Here is an 18,683-nt window from a genome sequence, read left to right as displayed (position 1 = left end):
CCCCCCTGGCCAGGCACCCCCAGCACCCCGTACCCTGGGGTGCCCCCCCGGCCCCCCCTCAGCACCCCGGGGTGCCCCCCCGGCCCCCCCCCGGCACTCACGGCCCGTCAGCTCGAAGAGGACGCGGTCGTTCAAGCCCAGGCGCAGCTCGGGCATCCCCGAGAGGAAGACCTTCAGCTTGATGGTGCCCACCACCTCGCTCAGCAGCACGCTGCCGTTGGCGCTCACCTGCGGGCGCCGGCATTGCCCGTGTCACCATCTTCAGCCTCATCTTCGTCCTCATCACCATCCCTGTCCTCATCGCCATCACTGGCCCCAGCCCCAGTGCCATCCCTGGTCCCACCACCATCACCAATCCCATCCTCATCTTCAGCCTCATCTCTATTACCATCCTCATCACTATCTCCATCCTCACCACCAGCCCCGTCCCCAGTCCCATCACTGGTCCCACCACCATTCCCATCCTCATCCTCATCACCAATCCCATCACCGTCTTCATCCTCATCACCATCCCTGTCCTCATCCCCACCACCGGCCCCATCCCCAATCCTGCCCCTGCTGTCCCACCACCATCCTCATCCTCCATCCTCATCCTCATCCTCCATCCTCATCCTCCATCCTCATCCTCCATCCTCATCCTCATCCTCATCCTCATCCTCCATCCTCATCCTCATCCTCATCCTCATCCTCATCCCCACCACTGGCCCTGTCCCCAGTTCCATCCCTGGTCTCATCCTCATCCTCATCCTCATCCTCATCCTCATCCTCATCCTCATCCTCATCCTCATCCTCATCCTCATCTCCACCACTGGCCCTGTCCCCAGTTCCATCCCTGGTCTCATCCTCATCCTCATCCTCATCCTCATCCTCATCCTCATCCTCATCCTCATCCTCATCTCTATCCCTGGCTCCATCCCCAATCCGACCCTTGGTGTCCCACCACCATCTTCATCCTCATCCCCATCCCCATCCTCACCCTCATCCCTATCCCTGGCCCCATCCCCAATCCCACCCTTGGTGTCCCACCACCACCACCGCTCCCCCACCCCCCCGAGGACCTCCCCCCCACCCCGACCCCCCCCCCCCCGGCCCCCCCTCACCAGCAGGTTCACCGCCTCGATGACGTCGATGAAGACCTCGTTCTTCTTGTACTTGATGCCCTCGGAGCGCCAGGACACGGCGTTGGTGACCGTGGTGGGCACGCGCGACTTGCCCGTCTCCAGCTTATTGCCCTCCTGCGTGATGTACCTGGGGGGGTGAGGGGGGGTGAGGGGGGGGGGTCCCCTCATGGCGACTGCAGCAGCCTGGACCCCCCACCCCACCCGGGGGGGTCTGGGCGCCCATAGGTGCCTGCGGCTCTCATCCCACTCTTGGGGGGGGTGTCTCTGCACCCCCAGGCCCCCCAACCCTCGGGGGGGTCCCTACACCCCCGGACCCGCTGGATCCCCCACCGTGGGGGGGTCCCTGCACCCCCAGACCCCTCAATCCTCACCCCAGGGTGGTCCCTGCACCCCCAGGCCCCCCAATCCTCACCCTGGGGGGGTCTCTGCACCCTCAGACCCCCCAACCTTCAGGGGGGTTCCTGTACCCCCAGACCCCCCAATCCTCACCCCGGGGGGGGTCCCTGCACCCCCAGGCTCCCCACCCTGGGGGTTCCCTGCACCCTCAGACCCCCCCAACCCTCAGGGGGGTCCCTGCACCCCCAGACCCCCCAATCCTCACCCCGCGGGGGTCTCTGCACCCCCAGAGTCCCCCAACCCTCAGGGGGTCCCTGCACCCCCAGACCCCCCAATCCTCACCCTGGGGGGGGTCTCTGCACCCCCAGGCCCCCCACCCTGGGGGGGTCCCTCCACCCTCAGACCCCCCCAACCCTCAGGGGGGTCCCTGCACCCCTGATCCCCCACCCTGGGGGTGTCCCTGCACCCCCAGACACCCCAGTCCTCACCCCGGGGGGGTCTCTGCACCCCCAGAGCCCCCAACCCTCAGGGGGGTTCCTGCACCCCCAGATTCCCCAATCCTCACCCCGGGGGGGGGGTCTCTGCACCCCCAGACCCCCCACCCTGGGGGGGTCCCTGCACCCTCAGACCCCCCCAACCCTCAGGGGGGTTCCTGCACCCCCAGATTCCCCAATCCTCACCCCGGGGGGGGGGTCCCTGCACCCCCAGACCCCCCACCCTGGGGGGGCTCCTGCACCCTCAGACCCCCCCAACCCTCAGGGGGGTTCCTGCACCCCCAGACACCCCAATCCTCACCCTGGGGGGGGTCTCTGCACCCCCAGACCCCCCACCCTGGGGGGGTCCCTCCACCCTCAGACCCCCCCAACCCTCAGGGGGGTCCCCGCGCCCCCCCGGCCCCCCCCTCACTCCTGCAGGATCTTGCTGTCGGTGGTCTGGGGGAAGCCGAAGTCCATCAGCTCATCCAGGAGCTCGTAGACGATGACGAAGTTGTCGCGGACGCTCTCCTCCTCCAGCTCCTTGAAATACTCGCAGAACACCTTTTGGGGGGGACACACACACACATGTGGGGCCCCCCCCCACCCCCCCAAATCGGGGGGGACCCCCTGGAGCCCCCCCGCCTCACCTCCACCACCTTGTAGAGGAAGGAGAAGACCATCGAGGCGTTGCCGTTCTTCTTGGTGGTGGCCACCACTTTTTGGGAGGGGGCGTTAAGGCAAGTAAAAAGGGGGGTGGGCGGCATTTTGGGGGTGTCCCCCCCCTCGAAATTCCGTAAGGATACGGTAGAGGTTGGCATGTTTGATCCAGAGGAAGTGGACGTGGCCGTGGGGCAGGAGGGGGGACGGGGCCCCCTCCTCTTCCTCGCGCCGCAGCAGCAGCGCCGGGAAGTGCTCGATCTCCCCCAGCCCCACGTCCCCCTTGTAGTTGCGGCTGATCAGCGGCTGGGGGGGGGCGCGGGGGGGTCAGAAAGACCCCCCCCCATTCACCCACACCCCCCCATTCACCCACACCCCCCCCCCACCTCAAATCCGTCCCCGGGGTCACGGGGGTCACAGCCAAGCGCCGCCGTTGACCTTGGGTGACCTTCGGTGGGTGGTGGGGGGACAGTGGGTCCCCTCGGGGGGGTGTTTTTTTATTTGGGGGGGGTTGGGGAGTTGGGGGGGGGGGTCTCACCTTGCCCTTGAGGTCCAGGATGAAGAGGGCGGAGGCGGCCATGGCGGGGCCCCGGCAGCGCCGCGTCACCGGCGCCGTCACCGTCACCTGCGCCAGGTGAGCGGCTGCGCCCAGAGGGCCTTAAAGGGGGGGGGGGGCGAGGGGGGGGCCATGGGGGGGGGGCCAGACCCACCCAGAGTCACAAAAAGTTGGGGGGGGGGACACGGACACACAATGGACCCCAGAGAGGGGGGCACGGCCACCACCGGCCCAGCCCAGGGGGCTCATGGGGGGTGGGTTGGGACCCCCCCACCCTGAAGACCACCCCCACCCAGGGGACCCCCCACCGAGGGGACCCCCCCCCCCCCCCACCCAGGGGACCCCCCACCGAAGGGACTCCTCCCACCCACGGGACCCCCCCCACCGAAGGGGGACCCCCCACCCAGGGGACCCCCCCCACCCTGGCCTGGGGTGGGGGGTGTCCCTGCAACAGCCCGGGCCCCCCCCCCCCCCCACCCGGGGGGTCTGGGCACCCCTGGGTGCCTGCGGCTCTCACCCCACCCTGGGGGGGGTCCCTGCACGCCCAGGGACACCCAATCCTCCCCCCGGGGGGGGTCCCTGCACCCTCAGCCCCCCCCAGCCCCGGGGGGGGTCCCTGCACCCTCAGCCCCCCCCAGCCCCGGGACCCCGGGACCCCCCGATCCCCCGCCCGGGGGGGTCCCTGCACCCCCCGCAGCCGCGGGCCGAGCCCGCTGCAACGGGGCGGGGCCCACTTGGGGGCGGAGCCAATCGCAGGGGCGGGGCCAATCGACGGGGCGGGGCTCAGTCGGGGGCGGAGCCAATCCCTGGGCGGGGCTCAGTCGAGGGCGGAGCCAATCACTGGGCGGGGCTCAGTCGGGGGCGGGGCCAATCCCGGGGCGGGCCCATCGCGGGGGCGGGGCCATAACGGTGCCCCGGGGCAGCCCCGCCCGCAGCCGCAGCCCCGGGGGGACCGTTAACGGCGGCGGCGGCGGCGGGAGGAGCCGCCCGGAGCCGCTCGGAGCCTCCGCCCCGCCATGGAGGACCGGGCCGCGGGCGGGAAGGACCCGGACGGCGCTTACGGTACCGGGAACGGCGACCCCAACCCCCCCATCCCCGCCTCCGGGGGTCCCCGCGGCCCCCCCGCTCCCCCCCAGCCTGCAAGGGGTCCCCCGGGGGCTTGGGGGTCCCGGGGTGGGGGGTTTGGGGACCCCCCCGGGGCTTGGGGGCCCCCCGGGTTTGGGCACTCCCAGTGGTTGGGGGACCCTCGGGCTTGGGGGGCCCCCAGGATGGGGACCCCCAGGGTTTAGGGACCCCTGAGGGAGGGGACCCCCAGTTTTGGGGACCCCCAGGTTGGGGACCCCCAAGGTTTTGGGACCCTCGGGCTTGGGGGACCCCCAGGATGGAGACCCCCAGGGTTTGGGGACCCCTAAGCATGGGGACCCCCAGGGTTTGCGGACCCCTGAGCACAGAGACCCCTGGGCTTGGGGATTCTCGGGCTTGGGGACTCCTAGTTTTGGACCCCCCAATTTTGGGACCTCCGGGCTTGGGGACCCCCCCAGGGATTGGCCCCCCCCGTTTTGGGACCCCTGGGCTTGGGGACCCCCCCAAGGATTGGACCCTCCCAGTTTTGAGACCCCCCCCCCCCCCCCCCAGGGTTTGGGCACCCTCCAGGTTTGGGGACCCCCCACCCGAAGCAGACGCTGTGCCCCACCTGGGGGTCCCAGCACCCCCCAGCCCAGAGGGGCAGGGGCTCGGCTCGTGCATGGGGGGGTTTGACTGGGGCTGGGGGGGCCACGCGGCTCCGGGCTGTGCCGGGGGGGACGGAGCATCCCTCGGCTTCACCGCGCGTTGGTGCCGGACCCTTCGGAGCAGCCGGAGAAGCGACCATGGCGGGGGGGCTCCTGGTAGCCCCCAAACCCAGGGGGGGGCCGCTCTGGCCCCGAGGAGGGCGACGCCGGAGCCAGCACCGTGTCCCCTTCCCGGTGGGACCGTGGCACAGCCGGCCACCGGATCCCCCCCATTATATGGGGCCGGGGGACACACACACCGCGTCCCCCCCCGGTTTTCCCGGGTGGGGGGTCCCGCCCAGCGCTCCCCGGCCTCGGCTTTTGTTCCCGAGCCGCTTCGCTTCGGCGGGTGTGAACCGTGGCCGCCCTGACATCACCGGCAGCCTATGAGCGCCGGCGGTGCCGTCCGACCGCGCTCCTCCGAGCCGCGACCGCGCCGGGCGGCAGAGTGCTATTCCTGACCGGAGCCGGCGCGGCTGCCCGGTTATTTATTTATCACCTAAATATAACCGCGGGGTGGGGACGGGTGGTTCGGCGTCACCGGGAATGGGGGCACTGACACCGGCGTCACCAACCTCATGCCATTTCCCGGTTGACACCGGTGACTTTTACCGCCAGCCTGTGCCCGCTCCCAACCTTTGCACCGGTGCTTGGTTTGCCAAGCCCGGACTGCTCCCTGTTGCCGGAGACCACCGCGCCACGTTGGTGCCTGCCGGGCCCCGCGGTGGTTTTGGGGAAGCCGGTGCCGCCATCGGTGTTTTGCGAGGCCGGAACAGCGGCCGGAGCGAAGCGGCTGCACCTTTAAAGCCGTGGCTGCGCACCGGAGGGTGGTTTTTCGGTGTGTTTAACCGGAGGCGGGTGCCGGCACGCCCAGGGCGGCGCGTTCGGCGCGGGCCGTGGTGCAGGGGCCACCGCGAGTCTGCTGGGGGCTGAGGCGCAGGCGCTCGCCGGCATGGGGGGCCACCGGGAGAACTACTACGGCAAACACGGTAAGGCTTCGGCACCCACCGTCGCGGTGGGGGTCCGGTGGGGGCTGCCGCGGCGCAACGTTCCGTGGGGGTCGGTAGCCACACGGTGTGGGTCGGGGTCACCGTCGGCAGCCGCTCGCCGCGGTGGGGGTCACTATCGCAGCCGCTCGCCGCGGTGGGGGTCACCGTTGGCAGCCGCTCGCCGCGGAGGAAGTGAAACTCGAGCAGATAAAGGAGGAAAAAACAAAAACAAACCAAAACTGGAAAGAAAAGGCGAAACGAAACAAAACCAAAAGCAGCCGTGGCTTCGCCGCGTTGCTTTTCCGCCCCCCACCGCCGTGGGGGGCCGCGGTGCTGGGGGGGGCCGCCCTCGCCGCGCACCGGCATAACCAGCGCGACGGCGTCGCTGGCGCCGGTGGTTAATGCTTAACGACTGGGACAAACAGGTTCCTGCAGTGGTGGTTGGTCACTGGCGCTGGTTGTGCCTTCGGGTTGTTTTTTGGGGGGGGGGGTCCCTGGGCTTCAATCGTTCCTTGCTGCCCCCCCCCACCGTGCCGGTGTTTTGGGGTGCAGGTTCTTGGGTAGGGCTGGGCTGTGCCGCCGGCGGGTGCTCGGTTGCTCCGTGGAGATTAGGGATGGGCCAGGGCCGGGAGCGCGGCACTCCGCGGCGGAGCAGGTCCCCGGAGCCCCCCCCCTTGCCAAAAATACCCAAAAGAAACCGTGTCCCTGCCGCGGCGCTGCTCCCCCCCCACCCCAAAGATGCCCCAAAGCAGCCGTGGCACCGGCACTGGCGGCTCCCACGGCCGCCCAGCCTGTGCTGGCGGAATTCCCACCCTAAAAATAAATATGGGGAAAAAGGATCGCGCCGGATGGGCCGGGCACCGCCGTGGCACCGAGGTGGGGTCCCTCCGGTGAGCCCACGGCACCGGCAGCCCATCCTGCTCCGCGGCACCCGAAACCCCCCGGGTCCCCCCGCTCCGGCCATCGCCGCTCCCACCCCGCTCTGCCTCCGCGGCGCTTCGGTGCTTCCGAGGGATTTCGGGGATCTCGGGCAGGCTCCCAGCAGCGTTTTTTTTTGGAGAGAACCACGCGGAAACGGGTTCTCTGGGGGAATAATTGTTTCCACGCCTGGAAGGCGGAGGCACCGACGGGAGGGAAACGGCGTCTGGAGATTGTTTTCCTCCGGATTCGGCTTATCCCGAAGTTTTTGGCAAAAGCGCTGCGCTCCCTCCGCTTCCCTCCTGGCGTCTGGCGGGGAGAGGAGGATGAGGAGCTCCTTCCTCCCATCCCAGCCCTCCCCCTGAATGATTTTCCCGTTTTCTTCCGTCTCCGCAGGGACGCCGCAGAAATATGACCCGACGTTCAAAGGTCCCATCTACGACAGGTAAGACAAGCCCGGCGGTTTCGGCGGCGGTTTCGGCGGCGCCGCGGCGCATCCGGCGGCTCCCGACGCTCCTCTTCCTCTTCAGGGGCTGCACCGACATCATCTGCTGCGTCCTCCTCGTCGTCGCCATCGTGGGCTACGTGGTGGTGGGCGTCGTGGGTACGTACCGGCGGTGGGCTCTGCGGCTCCGCCGGGTTTTGGCGCGTCGGTTACGTTTTTGGCAAAACCCCCCGTGCCGAGGGGTGTCGTGTCCCTCTGCTCATCCGGCTGGGGACGGGAGGGTCGCCGCGGGGTAACCGCAGCCGCGTTCCGTCTCCCCTCCGGCGCAGCCTGGACCCACGGAGACCCCCGGAAGGTGATCTACCCCACCGACAGCCGCGGGCAGTTCTGCGGGCAGCAGGGAACCTCCAACGCGTACGTATCCCGCTCCGTCGGCACCCCGGCGTTGCCGGAGAGACCATAACCTCACGGGGTGTCTCACGCCGCGGCGCCAGGCCGGGTCACCGGCACTGCCCGCTCTCCTCCGGCCGCGGGGAGCGGCACGGACCCTGCCCGCTGCCGGGGGGTGCAGAAAACCACGGAGGCTCCGGGATTTGGGGAGGTTTGGGGGGTTTTTGGGCCCCTCCGTGCCGCGTGGTGCCCCGTCCCCTGGGCGCGGGGATGCGGCTGCGTCCCGTCGCCTCTCCCAGGGCAGGCGGTTCGCCAAACTGGGCTTTTTGGGTTGTTTTCCTGTTTTTTTTTTTTTTGCAGGGAGAAACCTTTCCTCTTCTACTTCGACATCGTGAAGTGTGCCAGCCCGCTGGTGCTCCTGAATTTTCAGTGCCCGACCACGCAGGTACCCATCCCGGCACCGGCACGCCGCGCACGGCTCTCCGACGTCCCGCTGCTCCGGCTCACCCCTTCCCACATCCTCTCCTCCCGTCCAGATCTGCGTCGCCGAATGCCCGGACCGGTTCCTGACGTACCTGAGCGCCTACACCTCCAGCACCGACATGGAATACTACCGGCAGTTCTGCGTCCCGGAGTTCACAGACGTGCAGAAGGTGAGCCGGAAGGAACACTGGTGATGCCGGCGTTCCCCCGGCACGGCGATTCCCATGGGAAGCGTTAACATCTGGCACATCTGTCCCTACCCAGGCTCCCCTCCAGGTGCTGAAGGACAAGGAGTGTCCGGCCGTGATTATCCCCAGCACCCCACGTACGTCTGGAGGGCTAACGAGCCGCCGCGTGCCGATTAACGAGCCGCCGCGTGCCGATTAACGAGCCCGCTGGTTTCCGGGGGCGCTCGGGGCAAGCGTGTGGTTGTCGTGGCATTTTTTTTTGGGGGGGGGTCAGAGGTTCCTGTTTGGCATTTCTGAGTTCTCCCCCCCTTCCTCCCCGTCCCAACCCAGTGGCGCAGCGGTGCTTTCCGGCCATCCAGGTCAAGAACGGCGTCGTCACGGTGGGCAACACGACCACCTACAACGACGGTTATGGCCAATACCGGAACGTCACCGAGCTGCTGGAAGGGGCCAAGTGAGTCTCCGGGCGGGCGCCGCGGTTCGCCATTGCCGGGGCGACGCCGAGAGCGAGCGCTGGCGGTGATAACGGCGACGCCACGACCGGAGGGGAGCCCTCTTAACGAGCCGCCGCGTTATTACGGCTTCACCCCGAAAACGTTCGGTGTTATCTGCCGGCGCTTCTCCACCGTGGGCGTTTACCGGTTTATCTCGCGCGGCGCAGAGCCCCGCTCCGGCGTTTCCGAGAAATCCGGCCCCAAAACTCATGTTGGAAGCGGGGTGGGATGAGGGGGAAGCGGCGGGGTCAGCTCGGAGGAAAAGAGCGCCGGAGCGTCGCCTCTCGTGTTTTCGGGGAATTTGGTGGAGCGCGGTTTGCCGGGGGAGGCCAAGGGGCCGTTGAGGCAGCGGCTGCTCGCCGGCTCGTGCGCCGGCTCCGGCCTCACCGCCGTGTTATTTCCTGGCGTTGCAGAAAAGCGAACGTGGTGCTGGAAGCGCGACAGCTGGCCATGAAGATCTTTGAGGACTACACGGTCTCCTGGTACTGGATCATAATGTGAGCGGCGCGGCGCGGCCGGACCGATGCTCCGCCGTGCCGGCGGCGCGGTGCCGCGCGCCGAACCGGGGCGAAGCTGACGAATTGCCGATGATTTTATTTACTTTTTGACGTGATTTCTGAATAAAACGAGAGGTTTCGCAGCGGCTTTCCGCGGAGCCCGCTCAGGCTCCGTCCCCTCCGCCGCCGGCGATCCCGGTTTTTAAGGCTCGCCAGGACGAGCCGGCCGGCGCGTTCTGACGCGGCGCCGCCTTCCTCCCGCAGAGGCCTCGTCATCGCCATGGTGGCCAGCCTCATCTTCATCGTCCTGCTCCGCTTCCTGGCCGGGATCATGGTGTGGGTGATGATCGTGATGGTGGTGCTGGTGCTGGGTTACGGTGAGCACGCGGTCGGGACCCTCTCCCCGTTTTCCTTTCCCTGTCTCAAGAAGGACGTTCGCCCGCGGCGGCGGCGTTCCCGGTGTCTCCTACCGGAACGTCGGCACCGGTGGGGCTGAGCAGCGGCCGCCGGTGTCTCGGTCTTCGCTTTTCGGTGCCAAACCGATCCTTTTCCGCTTTTCACCGCAGGAATCTTCCACTGTTACCTGGAATACGCAAGACTAAAAGGGGAGGCGGGTTCCGACATCTCCTTGGTGGACCTGGGCTTTCAGACGGACCTCCGCGTCTACCTCCACCTGCGGCAGACGTGGTTGGCCTTCAGTGAGTCTCCGTCCTCGTCATGGATGCGGCTCCGGGACGCGGCGGATGCGGCCTGGCCCCGGTGCCGTTGAGGGACAGGGCTTGGGAAGGGGAGAGGGTGGAGGGTTGGGGTCTTCTCGGCCTCTTCGTGGGCCAAGGAGGGCGGCTGCGCTTGATGCCACCTCTGCTACGGGGCTGAGCTCGCGGCTGGGATGTGTTTCCACGGGAACCGCGGTGCCGGATGTCCCTTGAGGAGCGTCAGGTGCCGGGATGGATTTCCTTGGGAAGGCTGTTGGGTGCCGTCGCGCTACCCGTTGCTCCCCTCCTCCTCCTCCTCCTCCTCGCAGTGATCATCCTGTGCGTGGTGGAGCTGGTGATCATCCTCCTGCTCATCTTCCTCCGCAAGAGGATCCTCATCGCCATCGCGCTCATCAAGGAGGCCAGCAGGTCCGGGCGTGCCCTGTCCGCGGGCAGAGGTGACCGTCGTCACCCGCCGAGCTCCTTCCTCCTGTCGCCGCGAGGGTTTTCACCGGGTCGTAACCGTTTTCTCGGCAGGGCCATCAGTCACATCATGATGTCACTGCTGTTCCCCTTGTGCACCTTCTTCCTGCTGTGTCTCTGCATCGCCTACTGGGCCAGCACCGCCGTGTATCCTTTCTTCCTCTTCTTCCTCCTCTTCCTCTTCCCTGTGCCTCTGCTCCTGGGGAAGGCACCTGCCCAGAAACCAAAGGTCTTCCAGGGCGTTGAACATCTCACAGGATTAGTGACACATCCGTTGGCAAAACTGTTGCCCTGAGTCTCTCCGATTATGTTTTAATCATGGAATCCCAGAATGGGTTGGGTTCGGAAGGACCTTCCAGCCATCCAGTTCCAACCTCCCTGCCATGGCCAGGAACATCTTCTAGAATCCCCAGAATGTTTTGGATTGGGAGACACCTTCCAGACCATCCAGTTCCAACCCCCTGTCATGGGCACGGACATCTTATGGAATCATGGAATGGTTTGGGTTGGGAGGGACCTCAAAGACCATCCAGTTCCACCCCCCTGCCATGGGCAGGGACACCCTCCACCACACCAGGTTGCCCAAAGCCCCATCCAACCTGGCCTGGAACACTGCCAGGGATGGGGCAGCCACAGCTTCTCTGGGCAACCTGTCCCAGTGCCTCAGCACCCTCAGAGGGAAGAATTTCTCCCTCAGATCCCATGGAAATCTCCCCTCTTCCAGTTCAAAGCCATTAAGTTAAACTTAACGTAGAAAAGCGACTGGGGGGGTTGGCGAGGGCGAAACCACGTCAGGATTCGGGGCCGGGGTTCGCAAAACGGCATTTCCTTAACCGGTGCTCCGCAGTTTCCTCTCCACCTCCGGCGAGGCCGTCTATAAGGTGTTTAACGAGTCGGAGTGCCAGTATTCCGGGCAGACCTGCCAACCGGAGGTGAGGACGTCGGGAAACTCCGCTCCGCGTAATCTGTCAGGGATAAGGTTTGTTTGTCCCGGGGAACATAACCCCGGTGGTGATGGGAGCCCAGCGAGGTTCCGCCTTTCCCGTCGCGCCGGTGTTTTCCTTGTTGGGTGCGCAAAGCCGACTTTCTGTCCCGGGCAAACGCTCCCGAGAAATTCAGCGGGATAACAAAGGCCTCCCGAAAGCGGAGGGCACTTTGGGTGGAGCGGAAGACGCCGCCGGTCGGCGTCTCCGGCCGCCGCGGCGTGCCAGCATCTCCTCGTCCTCTCCAGACCTTCAACACGAGCGACGTCGCCCAGCAGTGCCCCGACGCCCAGTGCCTCTTCGCGTTCTACGGGGGCGAGACGGCGTACCACCGCTACCTCGTGGTCCTCCAGTTCTTCAACGTCTTCATGTTCTTCTGGCTCATCAACTTCGTCATCGCGCTGGGCCAGGTGACGCTGGCCGGCGCCTTCGCCTCCTACTACTGGGCCTTCAAGAAACCCGACGACATGCCCGCCTTCCCCCTCTTCTCCGCCTTCAGCCGCGCGCTCCGGTACGTCCCCTCTTCGAGGATGACTCGTGAAGCTTCTTGAGGTTGTCCGCTTTTAACCGGAGCGATCTTTCCCAGGTACCACACCGGCTCGCTCGCCTTCGGCTCCCTCATCCTCGCCATCGTCCAAGTCATCAGGGTCATTCTGGAGTATCTGGACCACAGGTTGAAAGGTACCGAACGGCGAACGAGTAGATGAAGGAGGTTGGAGGCTTCTGTGTTCCGTGGCGCCGGAGCACATGGCTAACATCCAGGGGAATTGTTTCAGTATTAAACTGAAATTATAACTGGAAGAGGGGAGATTTTGATGGGATCTGAGGGAGAAATTCTTCCCTCTGAGGGTGCTGAGGCACTGGGACAGGTTGCCCAGAGAAGCTGTGGCTGCCCCATCCCTGGCAGTGTTCCAGGCCAGGTTGGATGGGGCTTGGAGCAACCTGGTGCAGTGGAGGGTGTCCCTGCCCATGGCAGGGGGGTGGAACTGGATGGTCTTTGAGGTCCCTTCCAACCCAAACCATTCCATGATTCCATAAGATGTCTGTGCCCATGGCAGGGGGGTTGGAACTGGATGGTCTTGAAGGTCCCTCCCAACCCAAACCATTCTGGGATTCTGTGATTCTATGATTTCCGGGCGCGGGGGAATTCTGTGTCCGTCCCTACGATACTATTGATGATGAAACATAAACAGGGAGCAGAAACGTGGGAAGAGCAGTCGAGGCTCATCCCGGTATCGGCCCTGAAAACGCGGAGGGGGAGGCTGTGACGGGGCAGTGGGATGTCTGGTTGGGGACCTTCTGTCCGAAATCTCTCGTTTTGGCCGCTCACCCTCTCCCTCTCCAGTCGCAGAGAACAAGTTCGCCAAGTTCCTCCTGGGCTGCCTCAAGTGCTGCTTCTGGTGCCTGGAAAAATTCATCAAATTCCTCAACCGGAACGCCTACATCATGGTGGGTCTCCTGGCGTTGGCACCCAAAAGGTCGTGGCTCCGGTGCGGGGATGGGGGTCTCGGCGCTCTCGGAGGTTTCTTTGGGTGGCTGTGGAGAACCGCGGCTCCCGGCGGCGTGGGAGAACGGAGTTTTCCGGCGTTTCCCGGCCGTGGCGCTGGGAAGCCTTGAGCTTTGTGTCGCGTTGACTCCGGGAGGGACCTTCTCGGAAAGAGCCGGGGCGCGGTGGGGATTCAGCTCTCGGTGTCCGCGGTGTCCGACCTGTCAGTGGATGAAGAAACACTTCCAGGGTGGGATTTATCCAAGTTTTACTCAAAGACGGGATTAATCGCGCCCTCTTCTTCGCGATGGATTCAGCGCCGCTCCGTTTCTCTCTTCTCTGCCCCTTTTTTTTCCGGGATTCCCCTTCTAGATCGCCGTCTACGGCACCAACTTCTGCACCTCGGCCAGGAACGCGTTCTTCCTGCTGATGAGGAACATCATCAGGTGAGACGGTGGTGGGCGCCAGGGCCGGGCCCCCCCAGCAGACGCGGTGATTTCCAAGTCCTTCCCGCTGCCGAAGATCGGCCCGCCTCCTTTCCGGGCTTCCGCGGCGTTTTGTGCTGCGTTTGCAACGAATTCCCACAAATTCCTTCGGAATTTGGAGCGGGGAGCAGCTGCTCATCTCCCTCTTGTTTCCAGGGTGGCCGTTTTAGATAAAGTCACGGATTTCCTCCTCTTCCTCGGTAAACTCCTCATCGTGGGAAGCGTCGGTAAGCACCGGCGGATGGAAGTTTCCATCCCGTTTTCCGTCTCCTTCCCTCCTGCCCCATTTGCTGCCTCTCTTCTACCCAGCATCCCGCAGCGATTTCATTTCCATCCCTCGCTTTTCCAGGAATCCTCGCCTTCTTTTTCTTCACCCATCGGATAAAGCTGGTCCAGGACACGGCGCCGTCCCTGAATTACTACTGGGTCCCTATTCTGGTGAGCCTCTTTCTCCTTTTTTTTTTTTTGTTTTTTTCCATGAATTTAGAAGCGACGGGAGGAGACCCTGAAGGCGAATTCCTTAAAAACACCCCTCCGCCCGCTGCTTCTGAAGGCTTTCTTTGTTGGGAATGTTTTCTCCGTCCCCGTTGACACAAGCCCTTTGTTTCGGCTGCCACGAAGAGGTGTCTCAGCCTCCGTCCTTTTGTCCTGCACCGGGCTGGCATGAACACTCCTGCCCTGTTCCCTTCTCCCCCTTTTCCCCGGGGAATTCGGGATTCAGCAGGTTTCCTCCTCCTCCCGGGGCTCGGCACTCTCGGCGGGCGCCGGGTCGCGGCGTGACCGCGCGGTTTTCTCTTCCAGACGGTGATCGTGGGCTCCTACCTCATCGCCCACGGGTTCCTCAGCGTCTACGGCATGTGCGTGGACACCCTCTTCCTCTGCTTCTGTAAGTGGCCGGCTCGCGCCGCGCAGGAGTTGGCGGCAGCCGCGTGGTTTTCTCCGGGTGGTTTTCTCCTGCTTTTTCCTCCCCTAATTCCTACCGGCGTTCCTACCAGCATCTGCTTCCCCCCTGCCTGCCAGCAGCCTGTCCTCGGCTCTCCTGCTGGTCCTGCTGTTTTGGTGCTTTGGTTTCGGCGGAATCTAACTGCGACTAACTTCGATTTTCCTTTTTTCTTCCTTTTTTTTTTGTTTTTTTTTTCTTCTTCCCTTCCCCTCTCCCTCCTCGTCTCTGTCTTCACATGTTCTCCATCCTTCATCTCCGCCTGCCTCTCCCCGGCTTCTCCGTTCTTTCTCACTCTTCCCCGTCCCGGCCGCTTCTTCCCGGGGGAAAGGTGAAGATCTGGAGAGGAACGATGGATCTCCCGAGAGGCCTTACTACATGTCCCCCGAGCTGAGCGAGATCCTGCTGAAGGGGAACCTAGAACCTTCCAAAAGCGCCGATAGCCAAGGCTAAGGGCCGGGGGGGCCACGTGCCGGGGCCGCGGGACGCTCTCGGCATTCTCCCCGTGGCAGCCACGGCGCAAATCCTTCCCCTGGATGTTCTTCCAAACCTCGAGGGTAGAGGGGGTGGTGACTCTTCGGTGCATCAAATCTACCTTCCCGCCCGCTAACGAATATTCCTGTAAGGAGAGAACGAACTTAGAGTTAACGTGAGGTCCTGCGTCTCCGGTGAGGCGCGCTCCGCTCCGGCGAGCGGCCGGGAGCCGGCTGGACGCGGGCAGGTGCCGATGGATAGTTGTGTTTGGCGTTGAAGCCGGGATCTTTGCTCTTAACCGCCCGCTGCGAAAAGGAGGGACCTCGTGGTGCGGGACGGTGGGTTTTTGGGATGAGCCAAGAGGGTCCGACGGCCCAAAAACCGGATTCTCCGCGGTGTCTTTGTCCTACCGCCGGCAAAGAGCGACGAGCCTCTCTCCTCACCCACTCTTCCTACGCACAACCGCGTCGGCGCGCTTGAAACGACTCCTTTGGGAGATTTGGAGATGTTTTGGCTTTTAAGCCTGTGCCTTCGCGACGCGGAGCTCGGCCTTTTCTCCGCGTCCTCGCACCCGCCGGTTTAGGGAAGCCCAACAGAGCCGTCGGCGGTGGCGAGCGGTTAAAACCCAGCGGGGGTTTTACCGGCGGCGTCTCCGGTTCGGAACGGTTTCTCTTGGTGGTTTAATCGCTCCGGGGAGGCGGTGGGATTCCATGATCCCATCCTGGGAGCTGCCGGATGGGCGCTGCTTTCCCTCCTCCAGTGGGATGAGTTGATGGTTTGGCTTCTGCCCGGTCCGGGCTCCTCTACCTCCGGCAGAGCCGGAGCTGGTAACGACTTTCCGCGCTAACGCGGACCGTAGGCGGAGGCGTAGAGGCAGTTGCGGGAAGGAAGGTGAGTCCCCAGGTCGGCTCCGGCGACTCGGAACCACCGGGGGTCCGTCAAGGGAAGGTGGTGTCCGGAGGGGCCGGAGCGCCGCGGGGAAGGAGCGCGTCGCGCTGGCGGGCGTTACACCGGGGACGTGTTGCGGCGTTTCTATGGCTGGAGAAGTCAGATCCCAAAAAAATGAGACGTTTGAGCGGGAGGCAGCTGGGGAGGGTCACAGCCCCCGGATCTCCCCAGCTTTTCTCCTCTCCGTAGTCCAGAATCCATCAAGATTGGAAAGAAAAGATGTAAAAAAAAAAAACGCCGGTCTGGTAGTCGCGGCCAAATCTCCGGTTACAAACCCTCCGGCAGACACAGAGCCCCATCTTCTGCGCCGCGTCCTCTCGGGACAAAGCCGTAGTGTTCCCGCTCGTGTTTTCATCCCAGAGAAATTCCGGAATCCCTCTCGAAACGCTCCGCGGCTTGGTTTGGTTTCGGTGTGGCTCTTTTTATCGGTGGCGGTGATTTTCCTCCCGCTTCTCGTCGGAATTTGAAGGGCGAGAGGCCGAGCGGCGCGTCGGGGAACGCACCGAACCGTTACGCCGTAACACCCAAAATCTGCTTTTTTTTTTGGTTTTTTTTTTTTTTTTGTTTTTCTCTAAATAACAGCAGCCCGTTGCCGGAGCAAAGCGCTCCCGGTACAACGGTAGCGGCGCGACCGCGGCGGTGCGTAACCGGCGGCGTTCGGCCGCGACACGGGGAGGAAACACCATTTCCTCCAAATATTTCTCTCCAAAATATTAATTAGACGAGCGGGACGGCGGCTCCGGTCACCTCTCGCCGCCGTGTGGTGACTCCGGTGACTCCGGCCACGCCAACCTGTCTGTCTGTCCCTCCCCCACCGCCGCGTGGGGAGGGGGTTCTCTTTGCAGTGGAAGACCTGGAGCGCAACGACGGTTCGGCCGAAAAACCGTATTTTATGTCGACCGACCTGAAAAAACTCCTGAAGAAGAAGAACAAAGGCCAACCGGACGCTTAGAGCCGCTTCCCGCTGCCGCAGGATCCCGCGCCGGCGCTCGGCATCGTTTGTGCCACCTGGAAATCCGGTTAACGAACCCGCGCCGCTCTCTCCTTTACCGCGGCAGCAGAAAGTGGTGGTGGTGGGGGGGAGGTTGGCTAAAGAGAGGGAATGTCTCTTCCCGGGGTGTCCACGGACACCAAAACTGGGATTTAGGGATTTTATTTGATACCGGTAAAAAAAAGACGGCGTTTCCTTCGGCTCAGCGGTGTTCGGCCGTCCCTCAGCGCTCGGAAAAATCCGGGCGCTGCGGCGACCGGCGACCGGCGCTGATGGGTTTAAGCAGCTCCTCGATGTGTTTTTTTTTTATTTTTTATTTCCCCCTCCCCAAATCTTTTATTGCAGCCGGTTCCTCCCCGGAGAGCCAAAACAGGCGGGAATCGCCCCGATTCCCTCCCCGCCTTCCGGGGACCCACTTTGGGGCGGTGCTGAGCTCGTTCCGGCAATTAATTCCTTTAGGAATGTGCCAATTAGTTGTTGGCGTTCCCACGGAGGGGGAAGGGTGGGGGTTAACCTGGGGGTTCCCTTTGTGTCCGGGTACAACCCCCGGACAGACGGACGGACACTCCGGCATCTCCGATGGCTTCTACTGCTTCCTCCCCCCCCAAAATTCCTGCATTATATATGTAAAAAAATTAAGGATTTACAGCAAAATCGCTAAATGCCGACCAAAACGTGTCGCCCGGTGTAGGAAGACGCCACCGGAGGAGGAACGTTCAGAGATTTGTCTTTTTTTAGGTTAATATTCAGTAATTTTGGGCAAACGAAGGACAAACAGGTCACCTGACATCCCGCCGCGGCGCCCGGACTCGCAGCCGAGTGCTGGATTTAATTTTACGGGAAAGCTCCGGCCGTTTGGCAGCTCCTGTCAGGAGAAAAAGAGGAATTTAAAAAAAAAAAAATACATTATTGGGGGTTAAAAATCCCTAAACCACCACTATTAAACCCAAATCCAAGATTTAACGGCATTAAAGCACCTCCCCGGACGCTCAAGGCTGCAGGAACGTCCTTGGAGTGGCGGGAGGCTCCACAAATTCCGCTTTTTCTCCTGGATTTTGTTTAAAAACAGCCGCGCCGAGGCTCCGGCGGAGGATTTCGGCAGCTCCCGGCGCGTGGGGGTCCCTCCTTATCGCCAACGTTTGGTTCGTGCTGTTTTCCTTTTTTTTTTTGGGAGGTATTTCTCCATAACCTTTAGCCAGGATTTAAAAATCCCGTAGGATTTTTGGAAGGTACAAGGAATATTTTCGATCCGAGCTACGAAACGGTTTGGGGGTTTTGTATATTTTGGGGTTTTTTGTGGTTTTTTTTTTTTTTTTTCACTCCGTGTTTCCGTTCTGTACAGCCCTTTATTTCCATCTTTTCCAGCACTATTTTTCCAGACATATTTTGAAATATTTACCTGGCAAAAAAAAAAAAGTGGAGAAGATGAAGGTGAAGCCAAAAAGAGGAAAATCCTCTCAGTTTGGGATAGAGGATCAGTGGGAATAATTGAGGGAATAATTAGGAGAATATATTCATTTACAGCTGGATCTACGGGAAAATGTTTTCCGCAGGTCCGGAATTATTTGAATTTCTTCCTCTTCCTCACCCGGAGGCGGTTTGGGGCGATTCCTGCTTGGAATGTTGGGGTGTGGGGGGAATTCCCTCTCGCTCCGCGACTTTTAGCTCTTCTCTTTTTACACCGGGACGCTTTGGTCGAGGAAATGTCCGAACCGGCAGGAATTCTCTTTATTTTTGCCCAAAAAGTTGATATCCGGTGGAGATTTTCGAAGTCTGGGGATAGAAACGTGGAAATAAGGAATTTGGCAAAACGCCCTCTCCGGCTGCGTTCCGTATGCACCGTATTCCGGGAGCAGAATTGGGGATCCCGTATTCCCAG

General features: G+C 63.1%; 2 protein-coding genes across 6 annotated transcripts; one reads left to right on the top strand and one right to left on the bottom strand.

Moving 5' to 3' along the window:
- Positions 1-101: 101 nt before the first annotated feature.
- On the bottom strand, positions 102-3,170 carry AP1M2 (adaptor related protein complex 1 subunit mu 2; the record flags this gene model as incomplete). Its single annotated transcript, XM_086630490.1, has 6 exons — positions 3,129-3,170; positions 2,737-2,896; positions 2,581-2,648; positions 2,364-2,494; positions 1,101-1,248; positions 102-228 (listed from the first exon to the last, which is right to left on the bottom strand). Coding segments are annotated over exons 1-6 (676 nt in total), but the record flags the coding sequence as incomplete, so codon positions are not given.
- Positions 3,171-4,150: 980 nt separating this feature from the next.
- Positions 4,151-17,785, top strand: SLC44A2 (solute carrier family 44 member 2 (CTL2 blood group)). Of its 5 annotated transcripts, none has more exons than XM_086630494.1 (22): positions 4,151-4,208; positions 7,219-7,267; positions 7,353-7,426; positions 7,597-7,681; positions 8,018-8,102; positions 8,194-8,310; positions 8,405-8,465; positions 8,659-8,782; positions 9,236-9,319; positions 9,584-9,696; positions 9,886-10,017; positions 10,344-10,443; positions 10,552-10,644; positions 11,345-11,429; positions 11,729-11,991; positions 12,067-12,161; positions 12,826-12,929; positions 13,339-13,412; positions 13,608-13,678; positions 13,801-13,889; positions 14,253-14,337; positions 16,659-17,785. In XM_086630494.1, the coding sequence occupies exons 1-22, from the start codon at positions 4,163-4,165 to the stop codon at positions 16,763-16,765; spliced, it is 2,136 nt and encodes a 711-aa protein (XP_086486620.1). In that variant the 5' UTR covers positions 4,151-4,162; the 3' UTR covers positions 16,766-17,785. The 5 variants fall into 5 exon arrangements, with proteins under 5 accessions (XP_086486620.1, XP_086486618.1, XP_086486622.1 ...); XM_086630492.1 differs by lacking the exon at positions 16,659-17,785 and adding an exon at positions 14,723-14,879; XM_086630495.1 differs by lacking the exon at positions 4,151-4,208 and adding an exon at positions 5,831-5,904.
- Positions 17,786-18,683: the final 898 nt, after the last annotated feature.

Source organism: Tauraco erythrolophus, unplaced genomic scaffold (genome assembly GCF_009769465.1).
Source record: "Tauraco erythrolophus isolate bTauEry1 unplaced genomic scaffold, bTauEry1.pri scaffold_101_arrow_ctg1, whole genome shotgun sequence".
NCBI lineage: Eukaryota > Metazoa > Chordata > Aves > Musophagiformes > Musophagidae > Tauraco > Tauraco erythrolophus.
The sequence above is the reverse complement of the archived record's forward strand: the minus strand, read 5'-3'. Positions and strand labels throughout refer to the sequence as shown.